Below are 17,786 nucleotides of genomic sequence, written 5' to 3' on the forward strand. Positions count from 1 at the left end.
TTGTAATATATCCTAAATTGACAGATTGTATGTAAAACTTGCTTATGTATGTAAAGCTATGCAGCAAAGCTTGATGGTTAAATGAACCAGCCATTGTGTTAACCTTAATACAGACTGATGGAAACTTACATTCAGTACAGAATAACATCCATCAAGGACAGTGGAGAATCAACAATCTAGAAACATAGACTGTAGCAATATCTGAAGGGATGTCTGGGAACAAGATAGCAAACCCTGGGAAATAAGGTTAATCAAAACGTCATGCGGAACTGAGGCAAAGTTGACACCACTGAACCACACATTCCATAAGACTGACATGTGATGGAAGATGGAAAGGTTGGGGGAACCACTCAGAGCTAGTCTGATAAGGGTCAACAACTTAATGTAACTTCACTGATCGCAGTCGGCCAATCGGTGGTTTTGTAGGAGGGTCACACACCTCGGAAACTGTATAACTGTAGATGTAAAAACATGCACTTCCCCTGCATGTTTGAATAAAAACCGGTTGATCCAAGGTTTCGCTTGAGTAATTCTGTGGTCGCTATACGGGCAGGGATACGGGCGGGTGTCGATTCCTTATATCAGGGAATCCACCTTGAAGAAGAGAAGTCTTCCCCGCATCCAGTCTATCCAACCCCATCAGAGCTTTATACATTTCAATGAGATCTCCTCTCATTCTTCTAACATAAGGAAAGCCAGCAAGAATTTGTTAAAGGTAAATTCTGTTAAACAACTTGATCAATATTTTTGATAAGGTAACAGAGAGGGTTGTTGAGGGTAATGTGGTTGACGATTTCCAAAAGGCGTTTGACAAAATGCCATATAATAGGCTTGCCAGCAAAATTGATGCCCATGGAATAAAAGGGACAGTGGCAGAAACATAGAAAATAGGAGCAGTTCTAGGCCATTCGGCCTTTCGAGTCTGCACTGCCATTCAATATGATCATGGCTGATCCTCTATCTCAACACCATATTCCCGCTTTTTCCCCACACCCCTTGATGTCTTTTGTGTCTAGAAATCTATCTATCTCCTTCTTAAATATATTCAGTAACTTGGCCTCCACAGCCTTCTGTGGTAGAGAATTCCATAGGTTCATCACCTTCTGAGTGAAAAAAATTTCTCCTCATCTCGGCCCTAAATTTTGTACCCCGTATCCTGAGACTGTGACCCCTTGTTCTAGACTTCCCAGCCAGGGGAAACACCCTCCCGGCATACAGTCTATCCAACCCCGTCAGAATTTTATACGTTTCAATGAGATCTCCTCTCATTCGTCTAAACTCTCGTGAATACAGGCCTAGTCGACCCAATCTCTCCTCAGACGACAGTCCTGCCATCCCAGGAATCAGTCTGGTGAACCTTCGCTACATTCCCTCTATGGCAAGTACATCCTTTCTTAGGTAAGGAGACCAAAACTGCACACAATACTACAGGTGCGCACTAAGGCCCTGTATAACTGTAGTAAGACATCCTTGCTCCTGTACTCAAATCCTTTTGCAATGAAGGCTAACATACCATTTTCCTTCCTAACTGCTTGCTGCACCTGCATGTTTGCTTTCAATGACTGGTGTACAAGGACACCCAGGTCCCTCTGTACATCGACACTTCCCAAGTCATCACCATTTAAATAATACTTTGTCCTTATATTTTTCCTACCAAAGTGGATAACTTCACACTTATCCACGTTATACTGCATCTGCCATGTGTTTGCCCACTCATTCAACCTATCTAAATCGCCATGCAGCGTCTTTGCATCCTCCTCACAACTCACAATCCCACCTAGTTTTGTGTCATCAGCAAACTTGGAAATATTACATTTGGTTCCCTCATCCAAATCATTTATATATATTGTGAATAGCTGAGGCCCAAGCATTGATCCCTGTGGTACCCTGGATACGAAATTGGCTAAGTGACAGGAAACAGAGTAGTGGTGAACAGTTGTTTTTCGGACTAGAGAAAGATATACGGCGGACTTCCCTAGGGGTTGGTTCTCGGACCATTGCTTTTCTTGATATATATTAATGACTGTGACGTGGGTGTACAAGGTACAATTTCAAAATTTGCAAATGACACAAAACTTGGAAGTATAGTGAACAGTGATGAGGAGAGTGATAGACTTCAGGAAGACATAGACAGGCTGGTGAAATGTGCAGGCACGTGGCAGTTGAAATTTAACGCAGAAAATTGTGAAGTGATGCATTTTGGTAGAAAAAATGAGGAGAGGACATATAAACTAAATGGTACAATCCTAAAGGTGGTGCACAAACAGACAGACCCGGGGGTATATGTGCATAAATCATTGAAGGTGGCAGGGCAGGTTGAGAAAGCAGTTAACAAGGCTTACGGGATCCTGGGCTTCATAAATAGATGTATAGAGTACAAAAGTGTGGAAATTATGATGAACCTTTATCAAATACTGGTTCAACCTCAATTGGAGCACTGTGTCCAATTCTGGGCACCATGCTTTAGGAAGGATGTGAAGGCCTTAGAGAAGGTGCAGAAAAGATTGACAAGAATGATTCCAGGAATGAAGGACTTTAGTTATATTGATGGACTGGAAAAGGTGGAGTTGTTCTCCTTGGAGCAGAGAAGATTGAAATTTTTATTTCGCAGCGATTTGCGCCCAGAAATAGGTAAAATCGCAAAAAGCTGAAAATCCAGCCCAACAGCTGAAGTGGAGTCTGGAGTCACATATAGGCCAGAGCAGATCTCCTTCCCTGAAGGACATTAGTGAACCGGATGGTATTTACAACAATCCAGTAGTTTCATGTTCACCATTACTGATACTCGCTTTTTATTCCAGATTTACTTAATTAATTGAATTTGAATTCCACAGCTGCCGTGGTGGGATGTGAACTCATGTCTCCGGATTATTAGTCCAGTAACATAACCACTATGCTACCATTCCTGGTATTGTGCATGAGCCTTCCTGCCAGAATTTACCTGCAGCAGATGGGGAAGGAGTGGCAGCAGTCATCCCGATGGAGTGGGGAAAGAAAAATCAAGGTGGGGGAGTTGGCGATGGGCCTCCAGCCTCCACCCCATTTTCTTGCTGTTTCTCCCATGGGCCCACCTGATTTGGGGTAGGATTGTGGACAAAAATCCGAGTCATAGAGCTGTGAGTCTACTGAGACCCCTTGATCTCTTTCAACTTTATCGAGTTTTTCAGCACTATTCATGAGTACATCCTTTGTACACTACTTTACACTTGTCCGTATTAAATTTAATTTGTCAATGTTCAGCCTACATATTTTGTCCACTATTTTGTGCTACTTCCTCAGACTCAATTGTCCCAACAACTGTGGAATCACCTGCAAATTTAATCAATCTGCTTTATATCACGTAAATTAGAAATGGTGACAGTCCCTTTAACCTCCCCACCACCCCGCCGCCCCCCCCCCCCCACCCATTCCCCCCACTCAGCATTTTCTCTCACTATCCACCTGACACACTTCTTCAAACTAGTACCATTGCTCCAAATTGTTCAGCCAATTTCTTAACCATTGCCAAGAATCACCACCCATAAACGTAACTCCGGGATGGTATGTTGTCTCCCTGGTACCAGGATCAAGGATGTCACTGAATGGCTGCAGGACATTCTGAGGGGGGAACGTGAACAGCCAGAGGTCATGTTCCATATCGGCACCTGACATAGTAGAAAGAAGCATGAGGTCCTGGAGGCAGATTTTAGGGAGCTAAGAAAGAGATTAAAAAGCAGACCTCAAAGATAGTAATCTCCGGACGGTGCCATGTGCTAGTGAGTACAGATATAGGATAGAGCAGATGAATTTGTGGCTAGAGTGATGGTGCAGGAGCGAGGGCTTGAGATTCCTGAGGTATTGGGACCGTTTCTGGGGGAGGTGGGACCTGTACAGGAGGAAACAAAGGCTAAAAAATAGATAACAAGGGAGTTTGGCAGTGCTAAATGGTATATACTTCAATGCAAGGAGTCTAGAGAATAAGGCAAATGAGCTAAGGCACATATAGACACGTGAGAGTATGATATTATAGCTATTACTGAGACATGGCTGAAAGAAGGGCAGGTATGACAGCTCAACATTCCTGGTTACAGGGTTTTCAGACGAGATAGAGAGGGGGGTAAAAAAAAAGGAGGGGGGTTGCAGTATTGATCAAAGAAACAATTACAGCTGTGAGGAGGGATGATATATTAGAAGGATTATCACATGATGCCATAAGAGTTGAACTGAAGAACAAAAAAGGGGCAATCACATTGCTGGGAGTGTACTATAGACCCTCAAACAGTCAGGGGGAGTTAGAAGAGCAAATATGTAGGCAAATTCCTGAGAAGTGCAAAACAAATAGGGCAGTAATAGTAGGGGATTTCAACTACCCTAATATTAACTGGGATAGAATTAATGTGAAAGGTATAGGGGGAAGAATTCTTAAAATGCATTCAGGAGAACTCTCTTAGTCAGTATATAGCAAGCCCAACAAGAGAGGGGCCGGTTCTGGACTTAGTTTTAAGGAATGAACCTGGCTTATGGGTATCAGTGGGAGAGCATTTAGGTGGTCGTGATCATAATTCAGTTAGATTTAGGGTAGTTATGGAAAAAGACAAAGATAGACCAGGAATAAAAGTTCTCAATTGGGGAAAAGCTAATTTTACTAAGCTGAGATAGGCTTTAGCCAAAATGGACTGGAAACAGCTACTTGAAGGTAAATCAGTGTCACAGCATTGGGAGGCATTCAAGGAGGAGATAGTGAGGCTTCAGATCAAATATGTTCCCATAAAGAAAAAGGGTGGAATTAACAAACCTAGAGCCCCCTGGATGTCAAGGGGAATATAGGGCAGGATAAAGAAAAAATGGGAAGCTTACAACAGATACCAACAGCTCAATACTGCAGAAACCCTACAGGAGTATAGAAAGTGCAGGGGTGAAATTAAAAAGGAAATTAGAAAAGAGAATGCATGAAAAATCATTGGCAAGTAAAATCAAGGAAAACCCAAAAATATTTTTATCAATACTTGGGCCCAAATTTGGCTCACCCGTTTTTTCGGCGCACTCACCAGCGATGCGCTGACTTCCTAGGATCTCCCCGGATTCTGGCCACTCTGTGGCCTCTCCCATGGCTTGGCGCAGCATGGTCTGTCCATTAGGGGACGGCGCTAGGGCCCTGCGTGAAAAACAGTGCCGGCAGCTCAATGCATGCGCACTGGAGGTTTCGTGCATGCGCAGTAGCTGCTGCCCCCAGCCGGAGGTCTCTCAGAGAAGTCCTCAGAGAAGTCCAGTCCCTTGGAGAAGTCCAGTCCCTCGGAGAAGTCCCTCAGAGAAGTCCAGTCCTCGAGAGAATCGGAGTCGGAGAGAATTGGAGAACAGTCGGAGTCGGCCCGCTGACTTCCCGGGCCGAGTTAGGAAGGTAGCACTTAAGTTTTATTTTGTATTTATTATTGATGGTTTTTAAGCTTCTAGAATGTTGTTGTGAAGGTGTTTAGTGCTTTGCAAGGTCCTCTCCGCTTCCCTCCCCCCCGCTATCTCTGGCTACCTGCGCTGATTTCTTAACTCTCCGCAAGGGTTTTCTGTGCGGCCACAAGTGGCCACATAGTTTGGAGCAACTTTTAGCTGTCCAAAGTGGCTTAAATGGCCAAAATGGATGTAGGTGGCTGGTAACGCCCCCTTTTGAAAAAAAAACTAAACTAAAAAAAATCCTAACTAACTCACTTCCACTGGCGCAAATTAAATGTGCAGAATGGGGATTTTTAAGATAGTACAGAAAAATCAAGTTGCTCCAAAAAAAACTCCTGGGCAAATTTGGGCTCATTAAGAGCAGGAGGATAACTAAAGAAAGAGTAGGGCATGTTAGAGACCATAAAAGTAACCTGTGTGTGGAGGCGGAAGATGAGGGTATGGTTCTTAATGAATACTTTGCGTCTGTTTTCACAAATGAGAAGGACGATGCAGACATTGCAATCAGGGAGAAGGAATGTGAAATTTTAGATGAAATAAACATAGTGAGAGAAGAAGTATTAAGGGGTTTAGCATGTTTGAAAGTAGATAAATCCCCAGGCCCGGATGAAATGTATCCCAGGCTGTTAAGAGAAGCAAGAGAGGAAATAGCAGAGGCTCTGACCATCATTTCCCAATCCTCTTTGGCTACAGGTGTAGTGCCGGAGTTGTACCGAGATTTAAAAAGGGAGAAAGAGATAGACTGAGTAATTACAGGCCAGTCAGCAGTGGTGAGAAAATTATTGGAAAAAATTCTGAGGGACAGGATAAATCTTCATTTAGAAAGACATGGATTAATCAAGGACAGTCAGCATGGATTTGTTAAGGGAGGTCGTGTCTGACTAACATGATTGAATTTTTTGAGGAGGTAACAAGGAGGGTCAATGAGGGTAGTATGTTTGATGTAGTGTATATGGATTTTATCAAAGCTTTTGATAAGGTCCTACATGGCAGACTGGTCACAAAAGTAAAAGCCCATGGGATCCAGGGCAAAGTGGCAAGTTAGATCCAAAATTGGCTCGGAGGCAGGAAGCAAAGGGTAATGATTGATGGGTGTTTTTGTGGCTGGAAGGTTGTTTCCAGTGGGGTTCCGCAGGGCTCAATTCTGGGGGATCGAAATTGCCCCTTTCCGAAAGGTCCGTTAGTACCTCTCTCTGGGAGGCGCTGATGGGGCGATAAGGACTTTTCGCCCAGGGGCAAGCGATGGAAACAACCCAGCCAGAATTGCCCATGGGGTCACAACGGCGAAAACTGGTTTATGCTGCGTCCCTTATGTTTCGTCCCGGGCAGTGGCGCACACGGCGATGACATCATCGCCATGTGCGCTGATCCCTTATCGCCCTTTGCTGACCCCTTTATGTCCCGCGGACAAAATTGCCCCACTGGAGCGGGGTTGGCGCAGGTTGCAAAGCTGTAGTGGCTCGAGTGCCCCATCCACCCATAATGGGGAGGGCCCTGCGCCGTGACCAGCCTTTTTTTTGTCAGCCGTCTTTGCTGACGGAAGTGGCTGCAGAGTTTGCAGTGGCCCTCCCCTTTAAGAGAAGGGGAGGAACGTTGCGATGCATCAGACATGCTGATGTGCTCAGCGCCCCGCTGACTAACATCGTCCTGCTCCCACCTCCCTCCTGCCCCGTTAGTGCACTGAGAGCGCCGGGATGACTTTTAAAGTTAAAGTGCCCAATTCCGGCGCTCTTACGTCCGCCTACTGCTGGGCGAAAAAAACCTCTTAATTCGAATTAAGCACCCCAAATCGAGTGCAATTTTGCCCCCTAGGTCCCTTGCTTTTTGTGGTATATATCAATGATTTGGACTTCGATTGTAGGGGTTATGATTAAGAAGTTTGCAGATGAAATCTGCCATGTGGTTGATAATGAAGAAGAAAGCTGTAGACTGCAGGAAGATATCAATGGTCAGGTGGACAGAACAGTGGCAAATGGAATTTAATCCAGAGAAATGTGAGGTAATGCATTTGGGAAGGGCTAACAAGGCAAAGGAATACATATTAAATGGTAGGACACTAAGAAGTGTAGAGTAATAGAGGGACCTTTGAGTGTCAATCTTTTAAATCTCCAAACACTCCTGTGAAGCATCTTGGGACGTTTCACTACATTAAAGGCTCTATATAAATATAAGTTGTTGTTGTTGCATGTCCACAAATCCATGAAGATAGCAGGATAGGTAGTTAAAGTGTTTAAGAAGGCATATGGGATACTTGCCTTTATTAACTGAAGCATAGACTATAGGAGCAGGGAGGTTATGCTTGAACTATATAAAACACTAGTTAGGCCACAGCTAAAGTACTGCATGCAGTTCTGGTCACCACATTACAGGAAAGATGTGATTGCACCAGAGAGGGTACAGAGGAGATTTATGAGAATTTTAGCTATGAGGAAAGATTGGATAGGCTGGTGTTGTTTTCTTTGGAACAGAGGAGGTTAAGGGGAGACCTAATTGAGGTATATAAAATTATAAGGGGCCTAGATAGAGTGAATAGGAAGATCCTCTTTCCCTTAGCAGAGGGATCAATAGCCAGGGGACATAGATTTAAAGTAAGTGCTAGGAGGTTTTGAGGCTATTTGAGGAGAATTTTTTTCACCCAGAGGGTGGTAGGGGTCTGGAACTCACTGTCTGATAGGCTGATAGAAACCCTAATAGCATTTAAAAAGTACTTGGATATGCACTTGAAGTGCTATAACCTATGGACCAAGAAGTGGAAAGTGGGATTAGGCTGGATAGCTCTTTGTCGACCGTAACGGACACAATGGGCCGAATGCCTCCTTCTGTGCTGTAAATTTCTTATTATTCTTCTATGATTCTGTTTGAGCTCAACTAGGAGTCTTATTAGTTACTAGAAATTCTGCAACATTCTGCCCATTTACCATCCATTTACCGCTGAGAAAGTGATTACCGCCCAAATGACAGTCAAAGTGGAAATAACCACCCATTTATCGGACATATATTGCCGGCGGTAAATTCGGTAGTCAATTATCACCGGCGGTAAACGATACCGCCCGCCCATTTTTAAAAAATGAAATCAGAAGTCATTTCTCGGGCACCGCCCAAATATCGCCCAAAATTACCACCAGCGATAAATTCAGCAAATCGCCCATTTTTGCCGCCGGACTAAAATTCGTCCAGAAAAAGCTGTACTCACCTAACCTTAACCCAGTGGTATGGGTGCCATTTTTTTAAATCAGAGGAACTGGAAGAAAAGGCTGTTTCAAGTTGGTGGAAGCATAAAAGTCATTTGTGAGTAGTATTTAAGGGTGTTTGAATATATTGTAGATTATCTGAGCACATTGTGGTCAATTGAAAATACATTTGTGATTGTTTGAGGATAATTGAAGAATTTTGATGACAATTAAGGACATTTAATGGAATGGGGCCTGTAATTTCTCTGCCAATAAATATTGCTGATTACTTACATGCTGCAGAATAGAGCTGGAAGAAGGTTTATTAAAGAGCATTATGTGCCCAATCAAAGAGGTGGCAAACTGCTGAGGAGGAGGAAGCCTTTTTCCCAACACATTTACAGGGATAAGCCGTCATACCTGCACCTATCCAATACACAGTGTGTTAGAAGGCTGCACTTCCGAAAAGAGGTCATCAATGAGATATGCCAGCTCATTAAGGGAGACCTGCAGCCTACCAGCACCATCAGGACCGCACTGCCCATTGAGATGAAGGTGACTGCGGCACTTTCCTTCTATGCATCAGGCTCCTTTCAGGCATCAGGTGGCGACATTTGCTGTATCTCTCAGCACGCCACACATCGCTGCAATCACCAGGTAACTGAAGCACACAGGATGGACTTTTTAAACTTCCAAATGACCAGGGAGGCACACAGTGAGAGGGCTTTGGGTTTTTCAAGAATAACAAACTTCCCCAAGGTCCAGGATGCCATAGACTGTACACACATCGCCCTGCAAGCACCTTTAGAGGAGCCAGAGGTGTACCGGAACCGAAAGTGATTTCACTCCCTGAATGTGCAACTCATTGTCGACCACACGCAATGCATCATGGCAGTAAATGCCAATTTTCCAGGGAGCATCCATTATGTGTACATCTTGCGTGAGAGCTCTGTCTCTGACCTGTTTAAGAGTCAGCCACAAGGTCACTGCTGGATGCTGGGGGACAAAGGATACGGCCTTGTCACCTGGCTCTCAAACCCCCTTCATAAGCCCCAGACAGATGCTGAACATCGTTACAATAACAGCCATATAGCCACATGCAATATCGTCAAAAAGACAATTGGAGTGCTGAAGCTTCCGATATCTGGACCACTCTGGAGGCAGCCGACAATACTACTCTGAGCAGGTTGCTGAGTTCATTGTGGTGTGTTGCATGCTGCACAACTTAGCCATCATGAGGGGACAGGAATTGCCACAGGGGACTGCAGGACCACCTCAAGACAGAGGGGAGGATGCAGAGGAAAAAGAGGAGGAGGACGGGGAGCAAGAGGAGGTCGAGGAGTATGAGGAGCCTGGCGGTGAACCCATGCCACCCACCTCCCTGCCGCCCCCCCCCACCCCACACCACAAGAGAAGCCCCGTAGTACTTACGCAACTGCAAAACTGTTACGTCAGCAGCTCATAAATGAACGTCTTGTTTGAATGGAGAGAGTTATGTTTCATCCTTGCCTGGCCATTGTTTGCAACCCTTTTGATGATTGTTACCCCTCATTTTGTAAAAGTGAGTGGGAGGGACACTGCACAAGAATGGTTAAGTTGAATAAAGTTTTTTTAATCAAATTTGAAAATTGAAAAACTTTATAATATTTGAAATGAAATAAATTAATAAATAATTCTTTTTAAATGAAATGTGATGCATAATTTTAACAAAAAAACATGAACAACGAACAGTGAAAACATTAAAAACTACAAACACCCACAACACCCCCAACAATCAACAATTTTTAATTAACAAGTAAAAATCACAACACCTCCCACCCAAAAAAAATCTACCTGCGCCCACCATTCCCACCGCCTTTCCCACCCCCTCCCAACTTACCCCCAATTTCTTTTTCCCGTTACCCCTACCCCTGCCCCTACCCATGTTGGGACCACGGCGTTGTGCAGCTGTGGGCTGGGTGACAATGGCAGCACCGTGTGTGGGGGTTGTGGAGATGTTGAGGGTTTCAGATTCGGAAGCAATTGATTGCTCCCGACTCTCAGATGCTGTCAGCATCGGTGGTATGACACCTTGGAGTGCAGTACCATATACCGATTCCATTGTTTGCCGCATGGCATTGACGGAATCGGCGGTTCACCGCAGCACCGCAATCAGCTCTGCCATATCCACCGATTGACGCGCTGATTGCGTGGCAATGTTCCCCGCTAAGCCACCAATAGCCAAGAGTAGCTCTCGACCAATGTCGACGCTCGCCCTAGACAGTCCCACCATGTCCAGGTCGACGTCTGTCTGTCGTCGAGCATGCCTGTCCTGCCGGATCAACCTCCGCGGATTCGGCACAGGGGCTGGAACACTCAGTGTGCGGTGCTGCACATAGCTTAGTCCTGCTACTTCCTCCAAGCTGAATCCAAAAAGACAGATTCCATTGAGGAAGAGGTGGCCGCAGGTAGAATGGACCCCTGAGTCCCTGCCTCCCCCTCATCAACAACCTCCTGCACATGTTGTGCACTTAACACACCTGCTACAACAGCTTGAGGAGGGTCATCAAGGTGTACACTCTCCTCCTCCTCCTCCTCAGTGGAGTCTGCTCAGGAAAGTACCACCTGCACCAATAATGGTGAAGCTCCAGGGGGCTCGGCAGGTTGTTGAAGCTCCTGGGCAACTAGAAACCATAATATGAGAGGTTAGCAGTAGGGGAGGGGAAGGTCAGAGTGACATGAAAACTCTTACGTTGCGCAGGCATATGTAGAGGAGCAACACTGCTGCACAGAGAGACATTACATGAAATTAACATGAACAGAATGGACAGAAACTGCATGGCATTAGATTTAGGTTTCGTGGTCCCAGAATTACATTCCGTTACATTACATCATTTCTACATTATATTCACATAGCATTAAATTACATGAACGTTGCACGGCCCTGGGAATATGCATGACTTACCTGCCACTACTACAGGATCAGCACCACCACGGGTGGCCGAGCGATTATGCTTTCATACAAGGGCTGCGGCCCGCTCCTCCAGGTCTGACAGATCAGTCACCCGTGCACCAACGCTCGACGTGGTTGGAGGATATTTTTTCTGTAAAGATGACAATAACATGGTATTAGCTAATTGTCCAGCTGCTAGTACAGAACACACAGACAGACATCCACAATTAGCCATCCCCAATCCTTTCCTCAATGTCCCATTAATGCACCGTTAGGATGCAAGTGATGCATGATGAACACAACTAAGTACAGAAAACCAATGTAATAAGATCGTTGATGGGAAATAATGCGTGACACCAAGCTTACCATCATTACAATGTGGCAGATTTACATTTTAAGTAATGAGTCAGTGCATGATTAAAGTTATTACTTACTCTCGAGGGCGAAACTACGTTGTTCCAGCATTTGCTGCACTGGCTTGCCTCCCAATAGTCCTGTGTGACCAAGGACACCGCCTCTGAAATCTCGGACCATATTCTCCGGTAGACCGCTGGGGTGGGTTTCCCACACCCGCCCTGGGTCAATTGAGTCCACCTTGCTTCCACCTCATGGATCAAGGCCGCTTGGGCTTCCAAGGAGAATCTCTTGGCCCTCTTCTTTCCTCCTATCTCTCGTTCAACCACTCCCTCACCTTCCCTCTCCATTATTTTCTGATGGAAATTAGGTATAACATATATTCAATATATTCAATATAATCAATATAGATTATAAATAAATGCAGAAAAATTAGTCTGGAAACTCAAAAAACTAATCTGTTGGAACCTCAAAAAATACTAGCAGACAGTCTCCTCTTTCTCTCTCTCTCTCTCTCTCTCTCCCCATCCTTTCCTCTTCTGTATATGTGCAGGCGACCCCTGACCCCCCAAATCATGGGAAAAACTTAACTATGAGAAAAAAATATCGCGCATGTGCAGAAGTGGCGTTATCAAGGACGCCAGCCTTGTGCGACCGCCTAATATCTGCCGTTACCGCCACTGCCGGGGAAATTTAGCCGAAACTAGCGACTTTGGTTCTGAGCGGTATTCCGGTGGTACTAAAAACTCGCTCAGTGTATACCATCAGAATACCGCTGAGATATGGGCGGTGGCGGTAAATATGGAATTTCTAGCCCTATTCCCATCGAACAACCTATTCTTTCTGTTCCAACTCTACCACATAGGTCAAAAATGCTCCAAAAATGCAAGCAGGCTTTTTAATAGCACACACCTCCCCAATAACTCGAAGTTGTGGGAGTCAAAGGAAAATCACTTAAGTAATAACATATCTTATTCTTAAATATTGTAAGTCATAAATATGTTTTAATTTCCCACAAGTAACATAGAATTCATTTTTTATTTCATGACTAACAGAAAGATAAAAGATATTTTTAAAGTTTCAGTAATATATTATTGGTGCGTCTTTTTATGACGGTTCAGTTGTTGGTTATCCCCTTCAGCCTTAGTAACCAGGCAGCTCTACTTATATTCCTGTTCAAATCTCAAGCAGAAAGTTTATATTGCCTCTTTATATTGCAGAACTGCTTATGTAAGCAGTTTTGCTGATCTGATTCCATTTCAGCTGTTGTTAAAACTGCTCCATTTACAATACAGGGTGGTTTGAACAGAGCCAGAAGCAAGATAAGAAAAAAAACGGCAATAAACAAAATGAGCACATGAGGTGCTTACCTCTCCAATCAGCCCCGCCCACACAGAGACTTAAACGGTTTCAGTGTCACTGACCAGTACAGAGATTCCAGAGCCATTCTGAAAGTTGTAGCAGCCAAGGAAAAAGAAGATTTGGGGGAAAAGATTTTTAAAAAAACAGCATATGCACAAGCAGCTGTGAAGCAGTGACGCAGTTGTTTTCTAAAACATCTGTGTCACTTCGGCTTGTGCAAATTCAATTCGAAAATCTTTTAAAAATATGTATTTTTCTTTCATTCGCTTAACTTGTTCAATGAGTCAGGAAACGATGTACAGGGAGGTGATGCTGAAATCAGTTCATTACTTGTCCAGAGAGGAGCAGGGACATTTTAGTGCTTCAATTTGGCATTGACCATGTTTTTCTTGCCACCTTTGCCTGGAGTTTAAGTACAGTTTGTGTTTATATTGGCCCTGAATTTGCAGTCGGAGGCTTCCCGTGAGAAAATGCCACCAACCAAGAAATAAAATGCCGACGCACCTGGTGGTTCAGGTGGTACGGCGACTCACACTCCTAGGCCTCTCCGGGTATCCGCAAATAAGGCCCACGTATCCCAGGGTGCAAGCGGTTCGCAAGCGCCCCTGGGATCACATGGGTCAGCCCAATGAATGAAAGAAGGGACTCCACATTCATACTTATGGAGATTCCGTATGTACGGAAACCCCATAAGCATGAATGGGAATACTCCCAAAAATACATCTACACTTCAAATTAAAAAAAATTAAAATACATATTTAAAATGAATTAAAATGGCATTTTAAAATGGAAAATTCTGGACAGATTGCAAGATTCGGATTTTCACGCATGCTTGGCAGTTTGCTTCAGCAGTGCTATCAAATGGATAAGTTAAATTACATATTGAAAGTATCACAGAATTAAAAAGGAAAGAGACAAAAGAAAGATAAAGAAAATTAAATAGTATCTTTTTATATTTTTTCTCTTTAAAAGAATTTGAGTTTTTAAAAAATCCTGCATTTCTATAAAACAAAAATAAAATCATACGACCAGTTTTGAAATTCGAGGTTATCGACTGCACTGAGAAATGGAAAATGGTGTTTGTGTGCATTGGTAGGAATATACCTTTTTCACATAGTTAATGATTTTTGGTCTGTTTGCACTTTCACCTGTTAAGTGCTGGGTAAGGTTTTGAAGTCCAACGATACAGGATGTGACTGTATAAAATACAACCCTTTCACCACTCTGCTCAGATTGAAAGCTGCACAGATAAAAAGAGTGATCACAAAACAACTCTTAAGATGTCTTTAGCGACAGATCAAGTAAATCTCGTGAATGTAGGTCTGAAAGAGGTAAAAGGCAATACTAATCAAGCCTTTAAAGAGGATGAAGGCCAGGAAAGAAAAACTGGCAACTTGAGTGAATCCATCGATACTTCTAAACGAAAAGAAAAGCCTGATTATGCCGTGGCAGTAAATGGTGACAAAAACGACCAGACGGATGATGTTGGACCCTATGCCGGAATGCCCAAAGAAGTCCTAATACGCTATTCAAGCCAATTGTGTTACAGGCTGCCCAGAGAGATTCTTTTCTGGCTAATTGTGGCTGCCACTCTGGTTCTGGTAGCCTGTACGATCACCATCATTGCCCTGTCTCCCAAGTGTCTGGACTGGTGGCAAGCCAGCCCAATCTACCAGATCTACCCACGATCCTTCAAAGACACTGATGGGAATGGTGTCGGAGACCTGAATGGTAAGCAACAATAATTCTAGAAGAAAAATTAGTGTTGTGCATTTATTCTGCTAAACAGGTAGTTCTGACATTGAAAGTCAACCACTAATGTAGTGTGTTCCAGCATATTTCAGGTTAAAAGTGTTTTAAGATCTACAATTGGTTAATTTTGCATTTGTGGAACACTGGTGCCACTAAAAGAAACTCTAACTTCATTACTTATTTATAGGGCTGAATTTTCAGTCCTCCCGCCCTCTGTAAACGGGGTGGTAGGGCGCCAAAAATCATGGGGAAATACTTACCATCCTGTTTGCGTTGGCAATGCTGGTGCCATTTTCCTGATGTCCATAAGCTAGACAGCCTGGACAGCCACCTGAGCTTAACAAAAGAGTAAGAATGGTATTCCAATCAGGGTCACACAACACGATTAGGATCCAAATTCAATTTCTGAGCACCAAAACGGAAGTAGCGCCTCGGGATGGGCCTTACCAGCAATCTTTTGCAGTGATCCATATTGATTGGACAAATCAAATTGGTCAGGATAGCCTTGAGGAAGAGTTCATAGAGTTCTTAAGGGATGGGTTCCTTGAGCAGTGTGTAACGGTACCAACCAGGGGGCAGGCTATCTTAGATCTTAGGTCCTGTGTAATGAGACAGGATTAATAAACAATCTCCTAGTAAAGGATCCCCTTGGAATGAGTGATCATAGCATGATTGAATTTCAAATTCAGATGGAGGGTGAGAAAGTTGGATCTCTAACCAGCGTACTAAGCTTAAATAAAGGAGACTATGAAGGTATGAGGGAAGAGTTGGCTAAAGTGGACTGGGAAAATAGATTAAAGTGTAGGACAGTTGATAAACAGTGGTGTACATTTAAGGAGATATTTCACAACTCTCAAGAAAAATATATTCTAGTGAGGATGAAAGGGTGTAAGAGCAAAAATAGTCATCCATGGCTAACTAAAGAAATAAAGGACGGTATCCAATTAAAAACAAGGGCATACAAAGTGGTCAAAACTAGTTGGAGGACAGAAGATTGGGAAGCTTTTAAAAGACAGCAAAGGAGGACTAAAAAATGATTAAGAAAGGAAAGACAGACTATGAAAGTAAACTAGCACAAAATATAAAAACAGATAGCAAGAGTTTCTATAGATATATAAAAAGGAAAAGATTGGCTAAAGTAAATGTTGGTCCCTTAGAGGACAAGACTGGGGAATTAGTAATGGGGAACATGGAGATAGCAAAAACTCTGAACAAATATTTTGTAGCAGTCTTTAGGTAGAGGACACTAACAATATCCCAACAGTGGATAGTCAAGGGGCTATAGAGGGGGAGGAACTTAACACAATCACAATCACTAAGGAAGTGGTACTCAGTAAGATAATGGGACTAAAAGCAGATAAATCCCCTGGATCTGATGGCTTGCATCCTAGGGTCTTAAGAGAAGGAGCAGCAGGGATTGTGGATGCATTGGTTATAATTTACAAAAATTCCCTGGATTCTGGGGAGGTCCCAGCAGATTGGAAAGCTGCAATTGTAACGCCCCTATTTAAAAAAGGAGGCAGTCAAAAAGCAGGAAACTATACACCAGTTAGCCTAACATCTGTGGTTGGGAAAATGTTGGAGTCCATTATTACAGAAGCAGTAGCAGGACATTTGGAAAAGCAAAATTCGGTCAGGCAGATTCAGCATGGATTTATGAAGGGAAAGTTAAGTTTGATAAATTTGCTGGAATTCTTTGAGGATGTAATGAACAGTGTGGATAAAGGGGAACTAGTGGATGTGGTGTATTTGGATTTCCAGAAGGCATTTGACAAGGTGCCACATAAAAGGTTACTGCACAAGATAAAAGTTCACGGGGTTGGGGGTAATATATTAGCATGGATAGAGGATTGGCTAACTAACAGAAAACAGAATCGGGATAAATGGCTCATTCTCAGGTTAGCAATCAGTAACTAGTGGGGTGCCGCAGGGATCAATGCTGGGACCCCAACTGCTTACAATCTATATTATTGACTTGGAAGAAGGGTAACATAGCCAAGTTTACTGACGATACAAAGATGGGAGGAAAAGCAATGTGTGAGGAGGACACAAAAAATCTGCAAAAGGACAAAGACAGGCTAAGTGAGTGGGCAAAAATTTGGCAGATGGAGTATAATGTTGGAAAGTGTGAGGTCATGCACTTTGGCTGAAAAAATCAAAGAGCAAGTTATTATTTAAATGGAGAAAGATTGCAAAGTGCTGCAGTACAGCGGGACCTGGGGGTACTTGTGCATGAAACACAAAAGGATAGTATGCAGGTACAGCAAGTGATCAGGACGGCTAATGGAATCTTGGCCTTTATTGCAAAGGGGATGGAGTATAAAAGCAGTGAAGTCTTGCTATAGTTGTACAGGGTATTGTTGAGGCCACACCTGGAATACTGCGTGCAGTTTTGGTTCCATATTTACGAAAGGATATACTTTCTTTGGAGGCAGTTCAGAAAGGGTTCACTAGGTTGATTCTGGAGATGAGGGGGTTGACTTATGAGGAAAGGTTGAGTAGGTTGGGCCCCTACTCATTGGAATTCAGAAGAATGAGAGGTGATCTTATCGAAATGTATAAGATTATGAGGGGGCTTGATTATGAGGTGGATGCAGAGAAAATGTTTCCACTGATAGGGGAGACTAGAACTAGAGGACATAATCTTAGAATAAGGGGCCGCCCATTTAAAACTAAGATGAGGAGAAATTTCTTCTCTTAGAGGGTTGTAAATCTGTGGAATTCGCTGCCTCAGAGAGCTGTGGAAGCTGGGACATTGAATAAATTTAAGACAGAAATAGACAGTTTCTTAA

General features: G+C 43.5%; 1 protein-coding gene across 1 annotated transcript in view; it reads left to right on the forward strand.

Moving 5' to 3' along the window:
- Window positions 1–14,738: 14,738 nt before the first annotated feature.
- Window positions 14,739–17,786, forward strand: part of slc3a1 (solute carrier family 3 member 1) — a 31,261-nt gene continuing 28,213 nt past the window's right edge. The window contains exon 1 of the mRNA XM_070888685.1: window positions 14,739–14,973. Within this exon, the coding sequence (XP_070744786.1) occupies window positions 14,745–14,973 (229 nt within the window). The 5' untranslated portion in view covers window positions 14,739–14,744. The remainder of the gene's footprint in view (window positions 14,974–17,786) is intronic.

Source organism: Pristiophorus japonicus, chromosome 9, assembly GCF_044704955.1.
Source record: "Pristiophorus japonicus isolate sPriJap1 chromosome 9, sPriJap1.hap1, whole genome shotgun sequence".
NCBI classification, from domain to species: domain Eukaryota; kingdom Metazoa; phylum Chordata; class Chondrichthyes; family Pristiophoridae; genus Pristiophorus; species Pristiophorus japonicus.